The 21,145-nt window shown below is 38.6% G+C and overlaps 2 protein-coding genes across 2 annotated transcripts in view; both read left to right on the top strand.

Moving 5' to 3' along the window:
* coro1c.S (coronin 1C S homeolog) overlaps window positions 1–831 on the top strand; it is a 34,514-nt gene extending 33,683 nt beyond the window's left edge. Inside the window, 1 exon segment of the mRNA NM_001085893.1 lies at window positions 51–831. Within this exon segment, the coding sequence (NP_001079362.1) occupies window positions 51–188 (138 nt within the window). The 3' untranslated portion in view covers window positions 189–831.
* A 12,733-nt stretch (window positions 832–13,564) lies between these two features.
* LOC108707073 (P-selectin glycoprotein ligand 1) lies at window positions 13,565–20,326 on the top strand. Its single transcript, XM_018244017.2, has 2 exons — window positions 13,565–14,688; window positions 17,530–20,326. Exon 2 carries the CDS (start codon window positions 17,535–17,537, stop codon window positions 18,582–18,584), a length of 1,050 nt encoding a protein of 349 aa, XP_018099506.1. The 5' UTR covers window positions 13,565–14,688; window positions 17,530–17,534; the 3' UTR covers window positions 18,585–20,326.
* The last annotated feature ends 819 nt before the right edge of the window (window positions 20,327–21,145 follow it).

Here is a 21,145-nt window from a genome sequence, read left to right as displayed (position 1 = left end):
TTCTCCTTTAAGGGAAATATTTCTGTACTGAATCTTTCTCTAATTTCTAGCCTAATGATGACAAGGTGGATGACATCATGATGGAGCTTCGGTCAATGAAAGAGACCATGCGGCGCCATGGGGAACGAATCGCCAAGCTAGAAGATATAGTTGCCAGTCTCACCACCAATGATGAGTCAGAAGAATGAGCAGTCCATACTCCTGACTGAGCTGGAGGATCCCACTGCCAGATTCCACCCTTCACATTCCTCCAGGCCCAAATGATCACCATTCCAAAAACAGACTTCCCACCATTCCCTTTATTTCACTGACACTTTCCAAATACTCCTTCTACCAGGTGCCTCTCTTAAGACCCTAATAGTGCCACTTCAGAAGTATTGCTTGAGAGTCCAACTACTGAGGGTTCATTATTTACATTTCAGCTTGTACTTTCTTAGGCAAGACCCATATTCCAAAGGAAGACATTTAGACCAACATCTGCCCCAGCCCTTACATTAAAAGCCAAGTTTTTTTTACCCTTAGCTATAAAGTGTTACATGAAAATTATTTCCTAATTCCAACATCAGTACAATATATATAGTTTTTTTTTTATCATTTTGGTTCTGAAAATTGATTTTCAGGGGAGGTGATATAGAGGATGGACCAATGCCACACTTATGTTTTCTTTTGCCAAAAAGACCTTTCTGTGAGGTTGTTATATTGGGACCATGCATCTTATATTTTTTTTTATTTTTAATGTCAAGCAGAAAGCACTGTGTTACACTGTCTGGATTGCGAAAATAGTAATTACCCATAACGGCTTTATGAGTTTTATATAAATCTTTTTGCTAATAATGTGTAGAAGAGTTTCTTTTGGACTCCGTGTCTGGATGGGGGGGTTGAGAGATCATTTTTTAAACAACATGTATTAAAACTGAACGTTATTAAAAAGCCCTATAAGCCTCACTTACTAAAAACAAGGGAGGCGTGTACATTTCCGTTTGGAGTTCCATGGTTTTTCTTGCTTTTAAGCAGATTGAGACTTTATGTATCGCTATGCCTTTAATTGATTGATAACCTGGGACGTACTTCACATCACTTTTTGGTTGGTGTCCTCCTTATGACAGAGCTTCAGTCAAAACGAACTGTTGACAATCAGTTTTGCGCACAGTTTAGACTTGTGTGCATATTTGTGCCATGAGGGACTAATTACCCGTTAAGAAATAACCATGCTTATTTATGGTGTTTTTTCCCCCATACATTCTGATTATCTTTCAGGTCTTTTTAGAAAATCATGAAAGCCATAGTACCAACTGATAAATCAGTAGCTTCCATGGATCTTGAATGGATCTCCAGCTGCACTTTTGGTAGCAGAATTTTGCCCATATTTTTATGCATGGTAGGTCCAATGTAGACAAATCCAGATATGCTACTGCTTTACTGCTATATGTGTACTCAGACATTCACCTCCTGATAAGTGGTTTATGTTGATTTCAGACTGAAACTGATGCACAGAAAGATTTACTTGTATGGCAAGCATGAAGGGAGGAATAATTGCCCTCCTAGAAATCAAAGGATGTATTATTGTATAATTCTTCTGAATGATCAAGGAAATTCCTTTTCAATGGCTCAGGGCAGCCGCCTGATGACCTCCAGCTGCATGAATTATTTGATGTTCTGTACAGAAACTAGAGAGCATATATTTGCTGTTGAATGAAGATCAACCATATTTCAAGGGCGGAAAAAAGCATTTCCTTGATTAGCAAGTGATATTGCTAATTTTGTAATCCTAACTGATTCTCTTGCATAATGACTGCTAAAAAGGAGGATGAGTTGTTTCTTATTTCTGTATGTCTGGTATTAGATTAAAGATATTCATCCAGGATAAAAGTAGTATCCGGTCACTTTCTGCAATTCACACAAGGTGTTCCTAAATCCACATTTCTTACTAGTATCACTATAGGGATAACTATATGCTGACGTGAATAAGTAGATGTAAAGTAAGTGGGCATCCACTAAAAATCTTAAATTATTACAGAACTACCGGTACATTTCAGAAAGGGGCTAGCAAAATTATAGTGAAGATAAATGTTTACCGTTTCATTTTAATGTTTAATTGTCATTACTTCTATCTTCAGGCTTATTGCTCTTGATTTTAGGGAACATATTATGGGAAGGAGGTTTTCCTTATTATATATCATCAAGGTCATATTGCACAGACCTAGGCAGAACCAATTCAGAATTAAGCATGCATAGTTGTATTTGAGAGAAAAAAGGCAAAAAAAATAGGTTTAGCTTGAAATGGAACCAGAATTTTGGGAGTAATGGCAAAAAGGTTGCTTAGAGTAGAAATATTGATACATGCTCTGCAATAAGAACTCCATTACTTGACTATCCTTTCAAAAAACTGATGTTCAGTATGACTGTTCACAGAAGATTTATATTTTATATAGTATGACTGGTTTACACTGACTGTCTACCAATATCTGGGTATTTGTGAGAAGAATGTATGCCAATTTCTTATTCAAAGGAATAAATAAATGCCGGTATACTGCTTATTGGATGAGGCGGAGTTGGGCTTAAATAAATGTGTGGATTTGGACCATAAACACGTTTTTCCCCCTAAAATGAGCTTAGGAAAAAATTGATTAGTGTGCATCTTGTGTATTAGGGAAAAGTGAGCTTTGAAATTCAGGAACCACGTTATGCCTTTACTGGTTTGCTAAAAAGTGTGGCTCTCTGGATTGCTGGGAAAAAGGTACTTTGGAGAAAAGACGAGAGTTGAACACAGAAAGGAAGGCTGGAAGAACAAAGAGGGTGATAAAAGTACATATAATGCAAAAACAATGTAAGGAGGAGCGAAAGGGACAAAAAAGGAAAATGTTGAGGCGGAGCCCAGCCTTGTCAGCACCTTGATGTGGTTTTTATCTGATGTTTCCGTAGGCCCACTCTATCTGATAGTAGGACCAGCCAGATTGGGGCTAGCACATGGGTGTTCAAATCGAATAGATATCGGATTGTTTGGTGAAGTGTCTAACCCTGAGGAAGATGTGGCTGGCTGCAAGTTAGCCGTAATCTGAAGTGCAAACTGCCACACTTTGTATAACCACCTGTTTAGTATCTGTTCCAATGATGGCACAAATCAGGACAAAATAAAGTTTATCAGGTTACAAGCCTATGCTACTTTTAAAGGGCATGTAAAGCCAAACAAAAATAAAATCCCATTTTTACTTTCTTTAATGAAAAAGAAACCTATCTCCATTATATTTTAATTAAAAAATGTTTACCGTTTTTATAAGAAACCTGACTGTATGCAGTGAAATTCTCCCTCCATTTACTGCTGTGGATAGGAATTGTCAGATGGTCCCTAACTGCTGAGCAGGGAAACACTCATACTTATGAACAGCAGGGGGAGCCCCCGCCTTACTTACCAGCCATGCAGAACTCAAGCAGCTTTGTTTATAACGATCCCTAAGCAGCCCAGACCACACTGAGCATGTGCACTTAGTCTTGCAAAGATGTATAACAAAGTTATAAGATGGTGACCCCCTGTAGCCAACTTTGAAAGTATAAATTATTTGTTTGATTAGGCTTGTGGTGCAGTAAGTTCATGTTTATATTTAGTATACAAAATACTGCATTTCTAGCCTTATTCTATTTTAGACTTTACATGCCCTTGAACGTGGTTGCCTCCAAAATACGACATTTTGACTTCTCCATTTTGAATATAGTGAAAATAGTTTTTAACCCCAGTCTTGTATAGGCCTCAAACCCAAGACTTTTCGCTTTTGTAAAAGAGGGAACCACAAGGTAAGACTGCCGATTTCAAGTCCCAGCATTGCAGTCCAGGATATAGTTACTGCTATTTATTGTCCTTGCAATTTATTGGCTGCTTTTCGGTCTCTTGAACATGTCTCTGCTTTCAGATGCTTGCCTTTCCTGCTGAACGAAATTATAATGCTCCTATCAGATTGGATTGGATTTTACATTTGTATCTGACAACAGTGCAGTTCCATGGGAGACAGTCTGTCTTGGAAAGTTCCATAAATGGCTTTTTGATGAAACCCTAAATTTATAATTAAATGCAGCATTCTTTTAATTCAGAACAGGAGACAGTCGCCCTGTATATATAAAAACAGAGTTTCTTAATATTTTTTTCCTATGACATTGCTCTGGTGTTTCGTGAGGTGTAGACCACCCTCATTTAAAATTTTCTTTTTCAGTACATTATTTGTGAGAGGTCCTTCAGTAATGGACTAGTATGCAAGATCTGAAATCAAAAAAATTTGTAAATTTGTGTTATTCCTTTACTGAAAGTGAAGCAAAGGGAATATTAGGTTGTTTCAAAAAAATAAATAGCAGTGTCTGAATTTACAAACTCAAACATTCACTGTATAAACTGAAAACATTTTAAAGATTTTGCTGCTGCACATCTGTGTTACATGTCCACCAACTTCTTCTGCATTTCTTGGCTTTGCCTCAGAAAGAGCATTTTATGTCACCACAAAAGTTTTTCTATTGGATTAAGGTCTGGGGATTGGGCTGGTCACTCCATAATGTCAATCTTGTTGGTCTGGAACCAAGATGTTGCTCGTTACTGGTGTGTTTGGGGTCGTTGTCTTGTTGAAACTCCCATTTCAAGGGCATTTCCTCTTTAGCATAAGGCAACATGACCTCTTCAAGTATTTTGATGTATTGAAACTGATCCATGATCCCTGGGATGTGATAAATAGGCCCAACACCACAGTATGAGAAACATCCCCATATCATGATACTTGCGCCACCATGTTTCACGGTCTTCACAGTGTACTGTGCCTTCAATTCAGTGTTTGGGGGTCGTCTGACAAACTGTCTTTGGCTCCTAGACCCAAAAAGAACAATCTTGCTTTCATCAGTCCACAAAATGTTGCTCCATTTCTCTTTAGGCCAGTCAATGTTCTTTGGCAATTTTTTTTCAACAATGGGACTTTTAGTCCTTTCTTGATCTTCCTGGAGCTGATCATTGGCTGAGTCTTTGCCATTTTGGCTATTCTTTTATCCAACATTTAAGTGTTGACATTGAATTACTTTGGAAAAAAACTGCATTTATTCGGTGTCATTTGGAAGAACATTTTTACTCGTATAAATGATGAGATGAAAAAGCAAACACAAATTGCTGTTTTAAAAGTTGGCACTTGATAAGTGATGTTAAGCTTCCAACATAGAAGGCAAGATGTCCCTTTAATCCTGTGGCTCAACTATAGGAAAGGCCCATGTCATGCATTCTCTGACGACACCCTTTGATAAGTATGACCGTCCATATTGTATATGTGAAAGCCCTATGACAGAGAGTACGTGTGGCATTATTCGGGGTAGAGGGACATTAAACCTGCAACTGGGAGAAAAAAAGAGAAGTGTAGGAGAAATTCTGTAGAGGTTGCAGTATATATACTGTATATCAGTGGTGTATAGCCCTTATTGCATAACATTTTGTGTTGGAGACAAGTAATGTGTGACTGCAGACAAGGATAGCCTGTGAAATGATTTACTTGGGTGGCACACTAACTTTTAGTTGTAGCACCTCTCACAGGCCTTTTGTAAGTTTGTATAGCATAAACATGCTGGTGTGAACGAATGCATTATTTGGTACAGGTATGGGATCCGTTATCCGAAAACACATTATCCAGAAAGCTCTGAATTTTTAAAAATTCTTTACTTTTTCTCTGTATCAATAAAACAGTACCTTTTACTTGATCCACGCCCTGCACCTGGACCCCACAGGGTATACTTACGTTACTGGATTTTGGATTCTGCTTATTATTTTGAGCCCCAGTCTAACCTAAAGATGGATACCTCTCCTGTGCTCAGTAAGTTTGCTTTGGTGCAGTGCAAATTGACTTGCATGTCCCTTGAGAATTAAGAAATTTAAAACAAGATAAAAAAACATTGCTCAATGAGGCTATCATTTTAGCTATTGTTATACTTTTTCTCTTTCTATTTAGGCCCTCTCCTATTCATCTTCAAGTCACTCATTCACAACACTGCGTGGTTGCTAGGTTAAATTGGACCCCTAAGAACCTAATCGCTAAATCATTTTTTTTTTAATAAATGCAGACCAATTGCAAATTGTCTCAGAATATCTGTCTACAGAATACTGAAAGTTAATTTAAAGACTGAACTACCCCTTTCATATCCTCATCCCATGTTGCAGCTATCAGTAACTGCAGAGGAGTAAAAAGCATGCCACTTCAGAAAAGTAGAAATGATTTGTCGAACTCTAAAATAACATTTCCAGAAAAATAAATCTTTTAACATTCCCAGTTATTGAGAACTGTGGTCACAAATTATGTCGGCTTAGCTCTGGGCTAACTGATCTGCTAGGTATGAGCGCAGTCATGATTTAATGCTGCAAAGCAGTTGCACCAAACCCCTGAGCAGCTATTTTAGGAAGAAGGAAGAGAAATGAGAAGCACGATAATGGCCTGAACAAAGATAACAGCTCTAACTGACAAGACGTTGGCCAGTGGGGTGGAGCTTGATGCTGCGGTAAGATACCAACAGGAACTCTACCAGTACTATCTTGTTAGCCAGCAGCAATATCTCCAGTAAGTGATTAAAGTACTGCGCCTAGTAAATAGAACAGGACTCTTTATCAAAGGCACAATTAACAAAACAAATACTATTAATAGTTGTCTATAGTGTTAATTATAGAAGCAACAGGAGCGCCCTGATACTTTCATATTTTCATTGGTCATTTAGGATCAGAGCTTTACAAAGCAACACCACTAAACAGTATATGTGTTTGTTTGTTTAAACTATTGTAACCCTGAATTTCGTGTTTATTCAAATGCTTTATCTAAACCATGGCTGCCCAACTCGCCCTATGCCCGCTGTGTGTGCCATACTCTGCCTGCCCTGTGCCCCCTGTGTGTGTGTGTGTCATACTCTGCCTGCCCTATGCTCCCTGTGTGTGCCATACTCTGCCTGCCCTATGCTCCCTGTGTGCCATACTCTGCCTGCCCTATGCTCCCTGTGTGTGCCATACTCTGCCTGCCCTATGCTCCCTGTGTGTGCCATAATATGCCTGCCCTATGCTCCTTGTGTGTGTGCCATACTCTGCCTGCCCTATGCTCCCTGTGTGTGCCATAATATGCCTGCCCTATGCTCCCTGTGTGTGCCATACTCTGCCTGACCTATTCTTCTTGTGTGCGCCATAATATGCCTGCCCTATGCCCCTGTGTGTGTCATACTCTGCTTGCCTTATGCCCCCTGTGTGTGCCCTACAATGCCTGCCCTCTGCCCCCTGCATATGCTCATTTTGCACCAGCTTTCCACTTTGTAAATGACCCCTATGGATTTCTATTTTATTACTGATGATAGCAATTGCAGTAAACCTGTTGACTACGGATACACCAAATCCAGGTTTCAGTTTGGGATTTGACCAAAATTCGACCTTTTTCAGCAGAATTTGTATTCAGCAAAATCCAAGCGCCTGGCTGAACCCACTCTGAATCCAAAAAAAAAATCGAATGACTTGATCATGCAAACAAGAAAGTAAAACATTTTAACACAGTTCTCTTTCCCCCTCGTTTCCCTAATTTACATATGCAAATTTGGCTCCGGTATTCGGCTGAATCTTTCACAAAGTATTCGGGATCCGGCCTTATCTTAAAATAGTGGATTTAGTGCATCCCTACTGCTGAGTTATAACACTGTCAGAGGCATCTGTGCAGAAATATTGGAAGTGCCCCTCCACCAGAGACATGGGTGCTGCATAGCTTAAATAATCCATAGTAAAACAAAAGCTTCAATGGGGGAAGAGGGTTACCATGTCTACTGGATATTAGTGAGTGTACAATATGGAACTTTACTGCACATGCTCTGACTGCAGAAGGAGGGTAAGTCTAGAGCAGCACAGACCAAAATTACAGCCCTGTGGGCAGTGGGGGTTTCTTTATCTGGAACCTGTAAAACTGTATGTCATTCATTTTATTGTCTATGGTGTTGACATCTATTATTGTTGTATAGGAATCTATAAAATGTTGATTTGAAAAAATGAATGTAAAATTACTTTTTCCAGTAATATTGCACAGTATATGCTTCACATGACAAATAAGTAAGGACTAAGGGGTTAACCCAGTGACTCACCCCTGCCAGCTCCTAGCTATGGATACGGCAGTAAATATTTGAGTTGTGCGGCTACGTGCTGAGTGATGACTCTTACAGAAAACACTGGATTGGAACACAAAAGGTTAAAGAAAGGCCCCATAACAAACTTCCATTCCCATTATCCATTCAATTAGTTAATCCCTCCCTGCAACATCAATCACTAGTGGAGCGCCATTTAAATGAATCTTATTTTTAATTTGTTATGAAGTACACAAGATTTGGTTTCACATTCCCGTTTCTGCTTTGTGTTCTGAGTTGCAGACTGTGCGACCTCCACAATTTTACTGATGTTGTTCCCTCAAACAACAAAGTCACTTTATATTGATCGTCCTTTTTCTATAGAGAGATGGCATTATGCATTAATGTACAATGTTCTATAAGTTCACATAACTGCACTGTTCTTTATTTTCCGAGGGAAAAAAATTGTTTTTTTTCACTGGACACCACCCAATGAATTAGCTTATCCTTAGGGTTTGCTATTCTCACTACATAGTGGGTGAGAGTCCATAATGGTAATTAAAACAAAAGTACTATGATTTGCTAGCAGACAGCCCTCATATAAACAAATGTTTTGAATAGGGTTACTGAAGTGTTGCCATAAATAAGCTGTTGGGCACCATCAACCGCATATTTGTCCTGGTGCCACCAGTATCTTAAAGTGACCCTGCATGTATCAGGACCAGAACTAAGGGTAGGCAGAAGAGGCACATGCCTATGGCCCAAAGCTTGGGGGATGCCAGGCATGTACTTTCCCTGTCCACTAATGTGCTCCTGTTCGTGCAAACGCAGGTGACAATGCAGCTGGCCTAGCCTAGCCCTGGCACGTATACATGCAAATAAAGAATGCAGACTATTGGCAATACCTAACTATGGTTTTTCTCATGGTTTTGTAGACAGTAGGACATAAAATGATGATGTGATGAGTAGTGTCAGTGAGCCCATAGGGTAGTCTTGCATATGGTTCCACCCACCTGTGAAGATGTAGAGTAATAGTTGAATTGGCAGACATGAGGGCGTGTGTGGTTTTCAGGAGGGTGAAGGGTAATAGGATAAAATGTTAATGGTTTACTATAAATGTTTAAGTAATGGCTAATACATATGTTTAGGTTGGCCACTAGGGGAGCTGAAGAATAACAGTTAAGAGGGAAAGTCCCCAGTGGGTGGAGAATAGTAGGTTATATAAGGGAAGGTTTCAGGAATTTATATTTTGAGATGCATCATGGGAAGAAAGCTGAGCAGTGGGCTCTGCAGCAGTAGGTACTTAGCCTAGGTAGTATGAGACCTAGTGGTAAAACAGTATACTCTAGGGAGTGTAAGAGAGCAAGGTAATTAGTATGGGCAGCTATAGCCCCAACTAGGAGTTCCTACCAGGAATCCTGCTAGCCAGGGCTTAAGAGGAAGGGCTAGGTCTGGAGGCAGTGTCGGATTGGGCCAACGGGACACCTGAAAAAAGCCCAGTGGTTCTTAATGTGTTAAAGGAGAACCAAACCCTTAATTATAAAAACCTCGATCACCCTACCCTACATAGACCCCCATCTCTGCTCCCCCCCAGTCTAGCTGTTACCTTCGTTAAATGCCCCTAACTCTATCTGCGCATGTGCCTATACAGCACTTACTTCCAAGTGAACCTTTGCCATTCAGCATACAGTTGGAAATATAGAACTACAGCTATTTAATTCCCACAGACCGTCCCATTTCAACTTAATGGTCCCACTTCGAGTTGATTTTTGTCTCATTCAAAAAATAGGTACAATTTATTGACACCTTACATATTTAAAAACTAGAGGCCTCATTTATAAACAAAAAAGAAGATGCCGGCTCCAATCTCCTTTGGACTGATTATAATCTATCAATAGAGCAAAACACTTATAAACTTAACTGGTCAAATCCCTTATTTTTATATGCATGTATATATGCATGTAATGCTCAAATTGCTCAAATTTTTACGTTGATGTAAACCGCTAGGCAATCCTTACCAAGCAGAAAAATCTGGCCTATCTTCTAACGCACAATTTTTTCACATTTGATCGGACTTTTTACCTCCAAACATGCGGCACCTCAATGGGTGCGAAATTTGCGCCCACCTATGCAAATTTGTACATGGGGTGGTGGGAGGAAGTCCATCTTTTTGGGGGTAACGTCACAGGGGTTAATTTTATTAAGTTATACAAAAGGTATGTGGATGACCTGATCTTGGTTTGGAGAGGTTCAGAGTCACAGTTTTCAAGTTTTGTAGACAGTCTTAATCACAATGACTGTAATTTAAAATTCACTTTTTCTTTTGATTATGCTACTATAGATTTTTTGGATTTGAAATTAAAAAGTAAATCAAGTGAAATAGTAAGCACGGTATATAGGAAAGAAACAGCGGGAAATTCGTTGTTGCGGGCGGACTCCTGCCATCCTAAACATATTTTCAAAGCAGTACCAATTGGGCAATTTCAGCGATTGCGTAGAAATTGCAGTACAGATGTAGAGTTTTTGTCACAATCAGTGCAACTGAGGGATCGTTTTTTGGCTCGAGGATATTCTCTACCCCTTTTAGAAACAGCTTTTGTGAAGGCTTTTAAAGAAGATAGGAATACACTCTTAAATAGAGAGAAAAAGTTTAAAAGCTCCACAGAAAGTACTTCACCACTGTTTATCACTACTTATAGTAGGCAGTTTTACAAGATTAAGAAAATAGTTCAAAAATATTTACCTGTTTTAGATGGTGATGACAAATTGCGAAGGGTTATGGAAAATGGATGTAGGTTTGTGTCACGTCGAGCCAGAACAATTGGAAACATCTTGTCACCGAGCGATGTATGTGGGAAGCAGAATAGTCCGAGAACATGGCTGAATGTATGGGGTACTTACCCATGTGGAGCTGGTCGTTGCGTGACTTGTAAATACATAGAAAAGGCTCCAGTTTTTGTGAGCAGTAGTACGACCAATACCTACCATAATAAATGCTACATAAATTGTAACACCACTTTTGTAGTGTATCTGTTGACTTGCAAGAAATGCAGCATTCAATATGTAGGAAGTACCACTAGGAATTTAAAATGCAGAATGCGCGAACATATACATAGCATTGAAACCCGCAGCAACAGCACAACAGTATCCAGGCATTTTTTGGAATGCAGTAATGGTGACATAACTAATCTTAAAATCCAAGGAGTAGAAAAGATTTATCAGTCCTCAAGGGGTGGTGACAAAGCAGCGAAACTTCGTTATAGAGAAGCGTATTGGATATTTACATTAGACACGAGGCAGCCAAAAGGATTAAATTTTCGATTTGACGTGGTGTGTCACGTTTAAAATAGATATATATGATATTTTTAAAAATATATTTTGGCTTGCCACTGAAGATAAGTCCGCACATGAATTTATTCAGCATTTTTCATAAAGCTAAAGTATGTACATTGTCTCTCTACAGTTTATTTTATTATTTATTTAAACGTTCATTTTTTCATTTGGAGTTTGGGAATAAATTAATTAAACAAATTATAACTTTATAGTCAGCAGTTCCGTAGTTTAAGTATTAAACAATGTAGAAAGTAGGAATAGGAACTTGACGTAACCGTATGGATTTGCGACACTCCAGCTAACAGACATGACCAGAGATCATGTAACAAGGTTTCAATATGAGTCTGTGTTAAGAAGCAAAAATGTTTCAGTTTAAAAGTGATGATACATGTGTTTAAGCGATGGATGTAGGTTTTCAGCTTTTTCGCTTTAGAAGTTTTTCTGTGGAATCTAAAAGCATGAAATCAATTTTTAAATATGAAATTTAAAAAATATTTAAATATGAAATCCAAAAAGTATAAAGGTGGGCTTGAAGTATTTAATTTAAAATATTAAAATTGAAATGTACATAGGAATGTTTTATTAAGATTTGCATGCTTTGTATAAAGTAAGAATGAATTTTTTCAAGATCGCAATTTCTTCTAATTGTATTTTTTCAAATGATGAATTTTTGTAGTAGTAACTTTCCGATTTGTTAAGAGTTAATTGCTTTTAAGTATTAAGTCCGATGGGAGTACCCTAAGTAGGGTCATCCAGGACGTCATTTCCTCTAATTAGGTTTAAATTGTTGTAACGGTCATTTTGTTAACAAGTGCCTATGATTACGTATCTGTTGATACGAAACGCGTTAGGACGCATATCTTTTAACTAATATGGAATAAAGTTACATTTTTAACCTCCATGGCCATGGTTGCAGGAGTGCGTGCAGATTTATTTTGAAGGCTCATTTATAAAGATGATACAGAAATCACAAAAGGTTTTACACAGTGCTCCATTCCTTCACAGAATTCCAGCACTGTCTTGTCTGGAGCAAACTGATGCTAAATGCACAAGTTGTGTATAGTGCACTCTTAGGTGCAAGTTGCATCTACCAAGTAATAAGAGGCACAGGGAGAGGACATTTGCAGGAGCTTCTACTTAATGCCTACTCAAGAACACTAAAGCACAAGTCACCCTTCTACCCAAACGTGCTGCATCTTGGCCCTGATGTGCAAAGTTAGGTGCAACAAGCACAACTGTGCAGTGCATTTTTATAGTGTACATTTCAAATCCATTAGCTCCATCAGCTACATATACGGTAATAAATTAGCCCTTAAAAGTTTGTTTTTAAAATCTTAAATACCATTTCTATAGATTTGCTGTTTCTGTATTAATGAAGGCTGTGGTTTGGGTTCCCATATAGTCTGATTTACAAAGCACACTACAGATAAGCATTCAATTAGTGATAAGCAGCAGTCAGATATTATTCATGGCTCCTATACCAAAGAGGGCTGCTGCTAGCAACTATATTTTATTTATTAAAGGGGTTCTGTCATGGGAAAATATAGTTTTTGCAAAACACATTAGTTAATAGTGCTGCTCCAGCAGATTTCTTCACATATCTATTTTTAAAAGAGCAAACTGATTTTGTTTTATTTAATTTTGAAATGTGACAAGTGACTATGCATGGTGTTAGTTTCCTAGGTGCCCTTAGCCATGTGACTTGTGCTCTGATAAACTTCAGTTACTCTTTAGTCCTGCGCTACAAGTTGGAGTGCTATGACCCCCTCCTTTTCCTCTCAATCAGCAGAATAATGGAAAGTTAACCAGATAACAGCTCCCTGACACAAGATAACAGCTTCCTGGTAGATATAAGAACATCACTCAATAGTAAAAAATCAAGGTCCCACTGCGACTCCTTTGTTTACATTGAGTAGGAGAAACAACAGACTGCCAGAAAGCAGTTCCATTCTGAAGTGCTAGCTCTTTCTGAAAGCACATGACCAGGCAAAATGACCTGAGATGGCTGCCTACACACCAATATTACAACTAAAAAAAAAATACTTGGTTCAGAAATAAAATTTTATATGGTAGAGTGATTTATTTGCAGTCTAAACATTGTTATTTCAGAAATAAAACTACACCATAAAATCATGACAGAATCCCTTTAAAGGCTTGTGTTGCACATTTTTTCCTTTGGATCACCTAGCAGGTAGTCAGGTTTCATATGGACAAAAAGGATGAACTCAATGGATGCGTGTCTTTTTTCAACCCAAACTATAATGCTACTAACTTGTAATTTCTTTGAAAAACTGGGAAATACTGGGACTCGGGAGGGTGATTTCTGAGGCTGAACTGGGCTTAGCATTTGTCATGGTCCTGGTGTACAAAGTACAGGGATATCCTAAGTAATAGTACATTTGTAAAAACACCACCTATAATGCCCCCGTGGAGCACTTATTCAGTTTCATATTTACATCCTATCAGGAACGGCTAAGCAGGAGTGCTATATGTGATAAGGTTGTTTTTTTTGTTTTTTGTAAACTAGGCATTTTCAAGAAAAGGGAAATGGAACAACCGTGTTAAGTTGAAATCAATCTACAACACAATTATTAATCCTGTAAGAATGCACTCTGACTTAAATCCGCCATTCTGCTCATTCATATTTTTTGAGACCGGGATTATGTTATTACCTTTGGCCCCATTCATTCAGACCTGAAGCTTTATGATTATTCATAACGTGAATCCCAGTTAAGAGCATAAGGATGGTTTCAGTGCTAATCAGTCATCAGCTGCCCCACAAACGGTAGATTTTCAGCATGTGCCGTCATGTCTGCAAGTTTGGCTCCCAGCAAGACACATGGGATCTGCCTCTGTAATGACCAATCCCCCCACTCCTCACTTCAGGACTGTCTGAGGTATAGTGCTGCCTGCTATTACTCCTTCTTCTCCATCAACCCGCTCTGTTTCTTTTATTCTTTTCACCCTTCTCCTGCCAACATTTATTTGCACTGTCCCTCCCTTGTCATTGTTTATCAGCCGTTTGCTTTTAACACACTCACATCTCTTCTACTACTTCCCCGCCTCTCTCAAAACCACAGCCTACGGCAGTATCCTTCCTTATTTATTAAACTTTCCACACCCTCCTCTATATCCTGTGCAGGTATACTGTGTATACAACTCTGAAGCTGGGACATGCCCCAGTGCTGGGAAGGACTCGGTCAACCTGAGCACTTTGGATGCTGAGCCACACACCCGGAGCCCATTCTGCAGTCTGTACAGGTTTGTAGGGTAAGTAGATGTGGATGTTACAAACAACTGTATATGATCACATTAGGGTAATAGCCAGTGATGTAGGTAAAATATGGGATTTTTAATGCTATTGAGCATTAGAGAAAGGGTTTATTTGTAACATTCGCTAAGTAGGTAGGCAGAAAGATATTAAGAAAATGTTTAGGCATCTGAAAAACAAGCTGTTGTAGCGAGTTGTAGCGAGAAGCAGTTAAACTGCAAGGGAAGTGCATTATACATTCTCCCAAACAGTTAAAAGAATGTTCATCTCTGCAATTGCCAATGCAGTTAAGTGATTCCATGCTCACTCTGACCACACAAAATGTTCCAACCAGTATGGCAACTTCTGCTATTGTGCCTAAGGGGCATGTAGTACTCCTAAATTGTATCTTGGCGTAGCAGTAGCAATTAAAAACAAAGTCGGGAATTAACTTCACAAGGGATTTTTCTCAGATGCCCCCGTAACAGAGGTAGTCGCACATTTCCTTAACATTGTTTTTATTCGTTACATATTCGTTACTGCCACCGAAGCTGGCATGGCTTCATATACAATGCAAGTGCACATGGAAAAACAAATGCATCTGATTTTATCTTACATCATTAAAGATCGCATTGTGGGGTATTCCACAAATGTTTAAGCTGTCCTAGGAAATTGCGTCATAAGATTTTGTGGGTTTGTGAAATCAGTGATTTTATTCGCATTATTAAGCCCAAGTAACAAAGCCCTTGCTATGCCAGATAGCTGGCTCTCTACGCAACCCAAAACTATTGAGAAATAGCTATGGGGAAACATCATAGGCACTTTATGAAAAAATTAAATCATCTGGGCAATGAAAAAAAAAACATGAGCACAACAAAATATGGGTTGTGTAGAAAATGTAAGTTGTTATATAAATATAAATACATGCAAAGTTATATGCAAAACATATCATAACACTGAAAGTAAAGGGCTAGTATCTGGGGTGAGTGATAGGCCTGAAACTTCTATTTAAACCCTTGTAACCTAAGCAAACAATATATTACATATTAGACCCCCTGTACACACTGAATAGGGAAAGTATAGTATGTTGTGTAGCTTTATATTGAACCATCATGGATTTTAAAAGCAATTTGTGTATTTCATGTGTTTACTAATGGTTTTGCTATGTTTGAAAGCTACTGTGTTCCAAATGTATTGCTTGCTAAAGCCTAGTAAGCATTCTACATATATGGGATCTCTTATCAGGAAACCTAAAATCCAGGGAGTTCTGATTGATGCATCTGTCTTTAATCAATGCTCTAAGGGTTTTCACAATGAAATTTGTTCCAGATAACTAATTTTGGAAATATCCCTTGCAATCCAGCATACAAGTTCTGTGTAATCCGTGATACATTAGGTAGATTGTCGCCTACTGCTAGACATGTACCCGGAGACAAGTTGATCAGAACAGCAGATCAATTCTCTGAATCAGTTTAATTAGATCACAAGCCTTGGTTCTTCCTGTTAAACACATGATCTAACAGACACATTCACTGAAATAAAATTGTGCGTTATATTTTTCTATGGTAGCACCACAAAGTTCTCAGAATGCTGTTTTAGTTGACGTGTTGACACCCCCACCTTAATGGCGTGTCTGCGATCCTCCCAAAATACAGTCACTGCTTAATATGGGATTTTTCGTTTTGGTAGAATGTCAGAGCTGACTAGTAAATACGCCGTATGTAACATCTTATGTCTGTATTTCTAATTCAGTTTAATAAAAGTGTTCACTTGGTGAAGGTTTATTACCACAAAGGCAGCACATGTTTTTGTGGAACTAGCTTTGTTGTTTAATGTCACCTCTAGCACATATGAGGATTCCTGTATTCCTCATGCAGTTAATGTGCACATTCTATACACTCCATTAGTTCCTGAGCAGTTACGTAGTGTTCATCTCAACAAGTGATGCAACATTAGAGACAGCAGGTCCAGCTGCTGTTGGGTCTCCAGTATTGTAGAAAGCCCATTATTCTAAAAAGAAGCATACAAAACATTGCCCAAGCCTTTATCCTATTTAACCCCGCAACAATAAAGTGGCTGAAAATATGGCTTAGACTCAGTGATCCCCAACCAGTAGCTCGTGAGCAACATGTTGCTCTCCAACCCCTTGGATGTTGCTCCCAGTGGCCTCAAAGCAGGAGCTTATTTTTGAATTCCAGGCTTGGAGGCAAGTTTTGGTTGTAAAAAATAACAGGTACACTGCCAAACAGAGTCTCAATGTAGGTTGAAAATCCACATAGGGGCTACCAAATGGCCAATCACAGCACTTATTTGGCACCCCAAGAACATTTTTCATGCTTGTGTTGCTCCCCAACTCCTTTTACTTCTGAATGTTGCTCACGGGTTCAAAAGGTTGGGGATCCCTGGCTTAGAGAATGGCTTAGTTAATTCACAGTATTCTGTCTAACATGCTCAGGGTTCAGTTCCTTTGATAAAGGTTGTATCAGTTCCTGTAGTCTATGGCAATTAAAGCATCATTCTTCTCTACCCACTTTGTCTTTGTTTCTCGCTCTCCCAATTTCTTGCCCTTCCCTTTGCTCTCCTGCTCTACCATTGTGTTCCAATGCTTTCTGGTGCACTCTTCTCTTCTTCTTCTCCTATTTCTATCCTTTTTTTTCTTCTCCTCAGTTCTATTTCAGCCACAGAGACATTCAAAGCCTATCCACATAGAGAGGGAGCTGCTACACTGCTTTCCATCGGCTATAGATAAGCTAGAGACAAATGTTGCAACAACACAGTCTATAGCAGTGGTTTCTGACTTGTTTGAGTTGCCCCCCTCCCCCAGGGTCTTTGCATACTAATTCTTGGTTTCGATGTTACAGGTAAAATGCTTTCCCCATGGGTCGCCTTCTTGGAATTGAGCATTTTTATTCTCCTTTCTTTTGCCTACAAACTTCCAGCTCAAGACAATGGACATTTGGCTTTGCAGAAAGATGAAACCTTGCAAGACCCGGCCACGGGGGCATATGAGGGCAAAATGGAATTACAGTATTCTAGATTATTCCGTAAGAAAAGGGAAAATGCTAATAATTCTGTAGATGCTGGGCTGGAGAATAGCAGTGCACCAATTTCATGGACATCTGAGCCTATGATCGTGACCATCAAACCAACTTCATTATTAGAGGAATCCACTGACGCTTCCATGCTGGTGACCCACTCAGAATCAAGCCTAGATTTAAGTGAAACTAATAGCATTTCACCTGAACAAGAAACAACTCAGACAACACTCATCCACAAGTCTACAGGTTCTCCAGATAGTATTTCATTCCTAAATTCTACAGAGTCTCCAGAAGTAAATTTTAGCACCACTGAAGACATTGAGGAAACCACTAACTCTGATCACATCCACACAGAAACCATTCATTCCACTACCCAGTCAAAGAACGACACAGGCCATGCGAATGAAGATAATACATTAAGTCCACCTTTGCAGTTTTCAAAAAAATCACAATTTGAATCCATAGTGACATCAACTCCTCATCCTAGAGACTCCGAGGATACCACCAAACCTAAAACAGATGATTCCATTTCATCTTCCAAACCTATGGTTGTGACATTCATAACAACTTCCGCAGAGCACTCACCTCCTGTACATTCCCTCATGAGGCAATGCATGTTGGCTATCTTGATTCTGGCTGTTATATGCACAATTTTTATTATATCTACTATTGCGCTTGCTGCTAAACTTTCCAGAGTTAAAAGCCGCTACAAGATGCGCCAGTCAAACTTTACAGAGATGACCTGTATCACTTCTCTGCTACCAGAAAGTGACCAACAAAGTAAAGTGAAGCCAAAAAAGTTGAAGACATTTGCTACCAATGTAGAGGAGAGTGATGGAGATAATACAACGCTCAACAGCTTCCTGCCTGACCACTAGGACAATATTCTTTGGACTTTACTAAGGTCTGAATTAAGTCTGAAGCAAGTCATCAAGTCTTAAATATGAATTCTCCTTGCTCTTTTGTCTTACAGAATGTCTAAGCATGACCTTTTCTTATTCTTCCTTTCTTGTCAAATGTCAAAACATGAGCTTTGAAAGATAGTGGAATACCCAGGCTGGTCATTATTGGATAGACAGATGAACAGTCAGTATGAACTAAACTGCCAACTGTGTTGAGAGATGACAGGTGGAATAGTTGAGGTTGCATTCCATTTTTTTTGTGCGGGTGTGTATCCATACATGTATGCACACAGGTTAGGGCCTGTGTTCAAAAGCTGGCAGTTAAGATACTGTCTTTTTTCTATTGTAAAAACGAAAGCTATGTAATAGGTTTACCCATGCTTGAACAACAAAGTATAAGATATAGAGACTCAATTGTGACCACAGCTACAGTTGCACACATATTGATGAAGTTATTGTAGGATTTGACACCATTCATTAAAGGTACTTTGGTCCAAAGCCGCTCATTGCACTTCTGTGTTTTGCTCAGTGCCGCTGCACCCATTGTGCTCTATCTGTCCTGCCTCATGTTGCAAATAATGCACAGGTGCACCAACTGATGCTGAGGAATGGTGGCAGTAGCTCCAGGGTTACCATAGTGGCCAGCAGCATTATAAGTGCAGTTGACACATCAGAAACAATTGTGTCAAGTACATCTCCCACTCTTGAATGCAGTTACACTGGAATTATAGGAAATGCTGCATGTTGGGCAAAAAACATGGCAATGTTTGTCTGAAACTCAACTTTGCTACAGTGTTTCCACAGTGCTCAGCATTCCTTAGTCCATCTCAGAGCGGACACCATTTTATTCTGATTTTCATCTAATGCATCCAGTGTGAGCGCAGCTGTTCTATTTTTGATACAATTGTATCACACTGCTAATATGCTGGAATTTTGGGAAAAAACACTGTATTGTGGATAAAAAAACATAACAATTGTGTCTAAGTTTACTTATACAGAGTACAAGCCAGGCAAGATTTAAATTTAAATTTATATATATATATATATATATATATATATATATATATATATATATATATATATATATATATATATATATATATATATATTTTAAAACATTTTCTAAAGTACATTCAGGTCTGAAAATGAACGTTACATTCAGCCTTTAAGATCTATAATGATTGTTCATGGGTACATTTATACTACATTTAGCAGATTATTTGAAAATTCAGGGACACTTCTAATAAATGCAAACTGCAGGGCTGCACTTCTTGCATTAGGTTGGACTGTGACCCTGAATTGTTCACCTAGATTTATACAAATGAGGAAACTGTGTTCTACAATGCAGCAATTCTGGTACATTTATCAAGGAGGTGAAAGGAAAAACAGCATAAGATTTCATTGTATCAAATTTCAATTAGTTATTTAGAGCTGACTAAATCAGAAATAAGTCAGGGAGAGAAACGGAAGCGAGTGAGAAGGGCTGATGAGAGCCAGGCCACAGGGCAGAGATGTTTTGATACTTGAGTTTGCACTATAAGGAAATGTTTGCAGTTTCAGATTGCTCCACCCATATGATTATTCTTTTGACTGATAACTGATGTATACACTTTTATATCTGGAGCATACACTTGAAAATAATGTTTGTTTTTTTAAATATTTGTTTTAAATATTCTGTTAGTTTCTACTTCTGTCTCAATAAAAATGATTAGACATGAGCAACATATATTCTGTTCAGCAGCAAGAAACAGAACTGCTATGCATTTATGAGTTCAAATATCTGTAATACCAGGAGCAAAGTTTGCTTGTGTGCAAATGGCCTAGAGCAACCAGTTAGTAGACATAGTGGAATCCTTGCACCTGTTATTCCAGCACACCTAATAAAAAATACAACTCTAAGGGGTAATATAATGTAATAAGGCATAAAGTCTAGTAGTAACACATAGCAACCAGAATATAACCTTTAATATTTACCTGTTTGAAAGCAAACATTTGTTTATTAGCTATGGATTACCAAACCAGGTGCAAGTACTAGTACTTATATTACATGATCCCACAAACAGTATTTAACAGTAAGCAGTGATTTTTGGGAAGTGAGTCAACTCACCACTTTATAAAAAGTACAGCTAAACTAAAGTACAGCTGGATTAAACTTTATTGTCAGCCATGGAAAACCTTCATGGATGATCACAGAGTTGACCCGCAGCCCCCAGCCTTGCCTCCCATTATGATTAAACCCATCAACACTATCCTTCACTAATAACATTTTTTTTAAACTAATTGCATGAATTTATTAACAGTAGGGTCAGACATACCCCTGAAGACCAACCATGAAAGAATCTTGTAGGGTGTAGAATTAACTAGATCCTTCTTCAAAAAAGAGACTTTATTATTCTGTTATCCTGCTAATTTTAGCCAATATAGGTATAAAACCCAAGGTCGTCCTTTACTTGAATAAAATTAAAAGTATTTTGGGAGAACAAGACCTTGCCAAAATGTTCTGCTTGTAATGATACCCTGAGATATGATTATTAATA

Source organism: Xenopus laevis, chromosome 1S (genome assembly GCF_017654675.1).
Source record: "Xenopus laevis strain J_2021 chromosome 1S, Xenopus_laevis_v10.1, whole genome shotgun sequence".
Classification (NCBI taxonomy): Eukaryota; Metazoa; Chordata; class Amphibia; order Anura; family Pipidae; genus Xenopus; species Xenopus laevis.
This window is presented reverse-complemented; position numbering and strand designations above follow the sequence as displayed.

Excerpts from the sequence above, each read along its gene's own strand:
- LOC108707073 (XM_018244017.2), top strand. The coding sequence starts at position 17,535 with ATGCTTTCCCCATGGGTCGCCTTCTTGGAATTGAGCATTTTTATTCTC.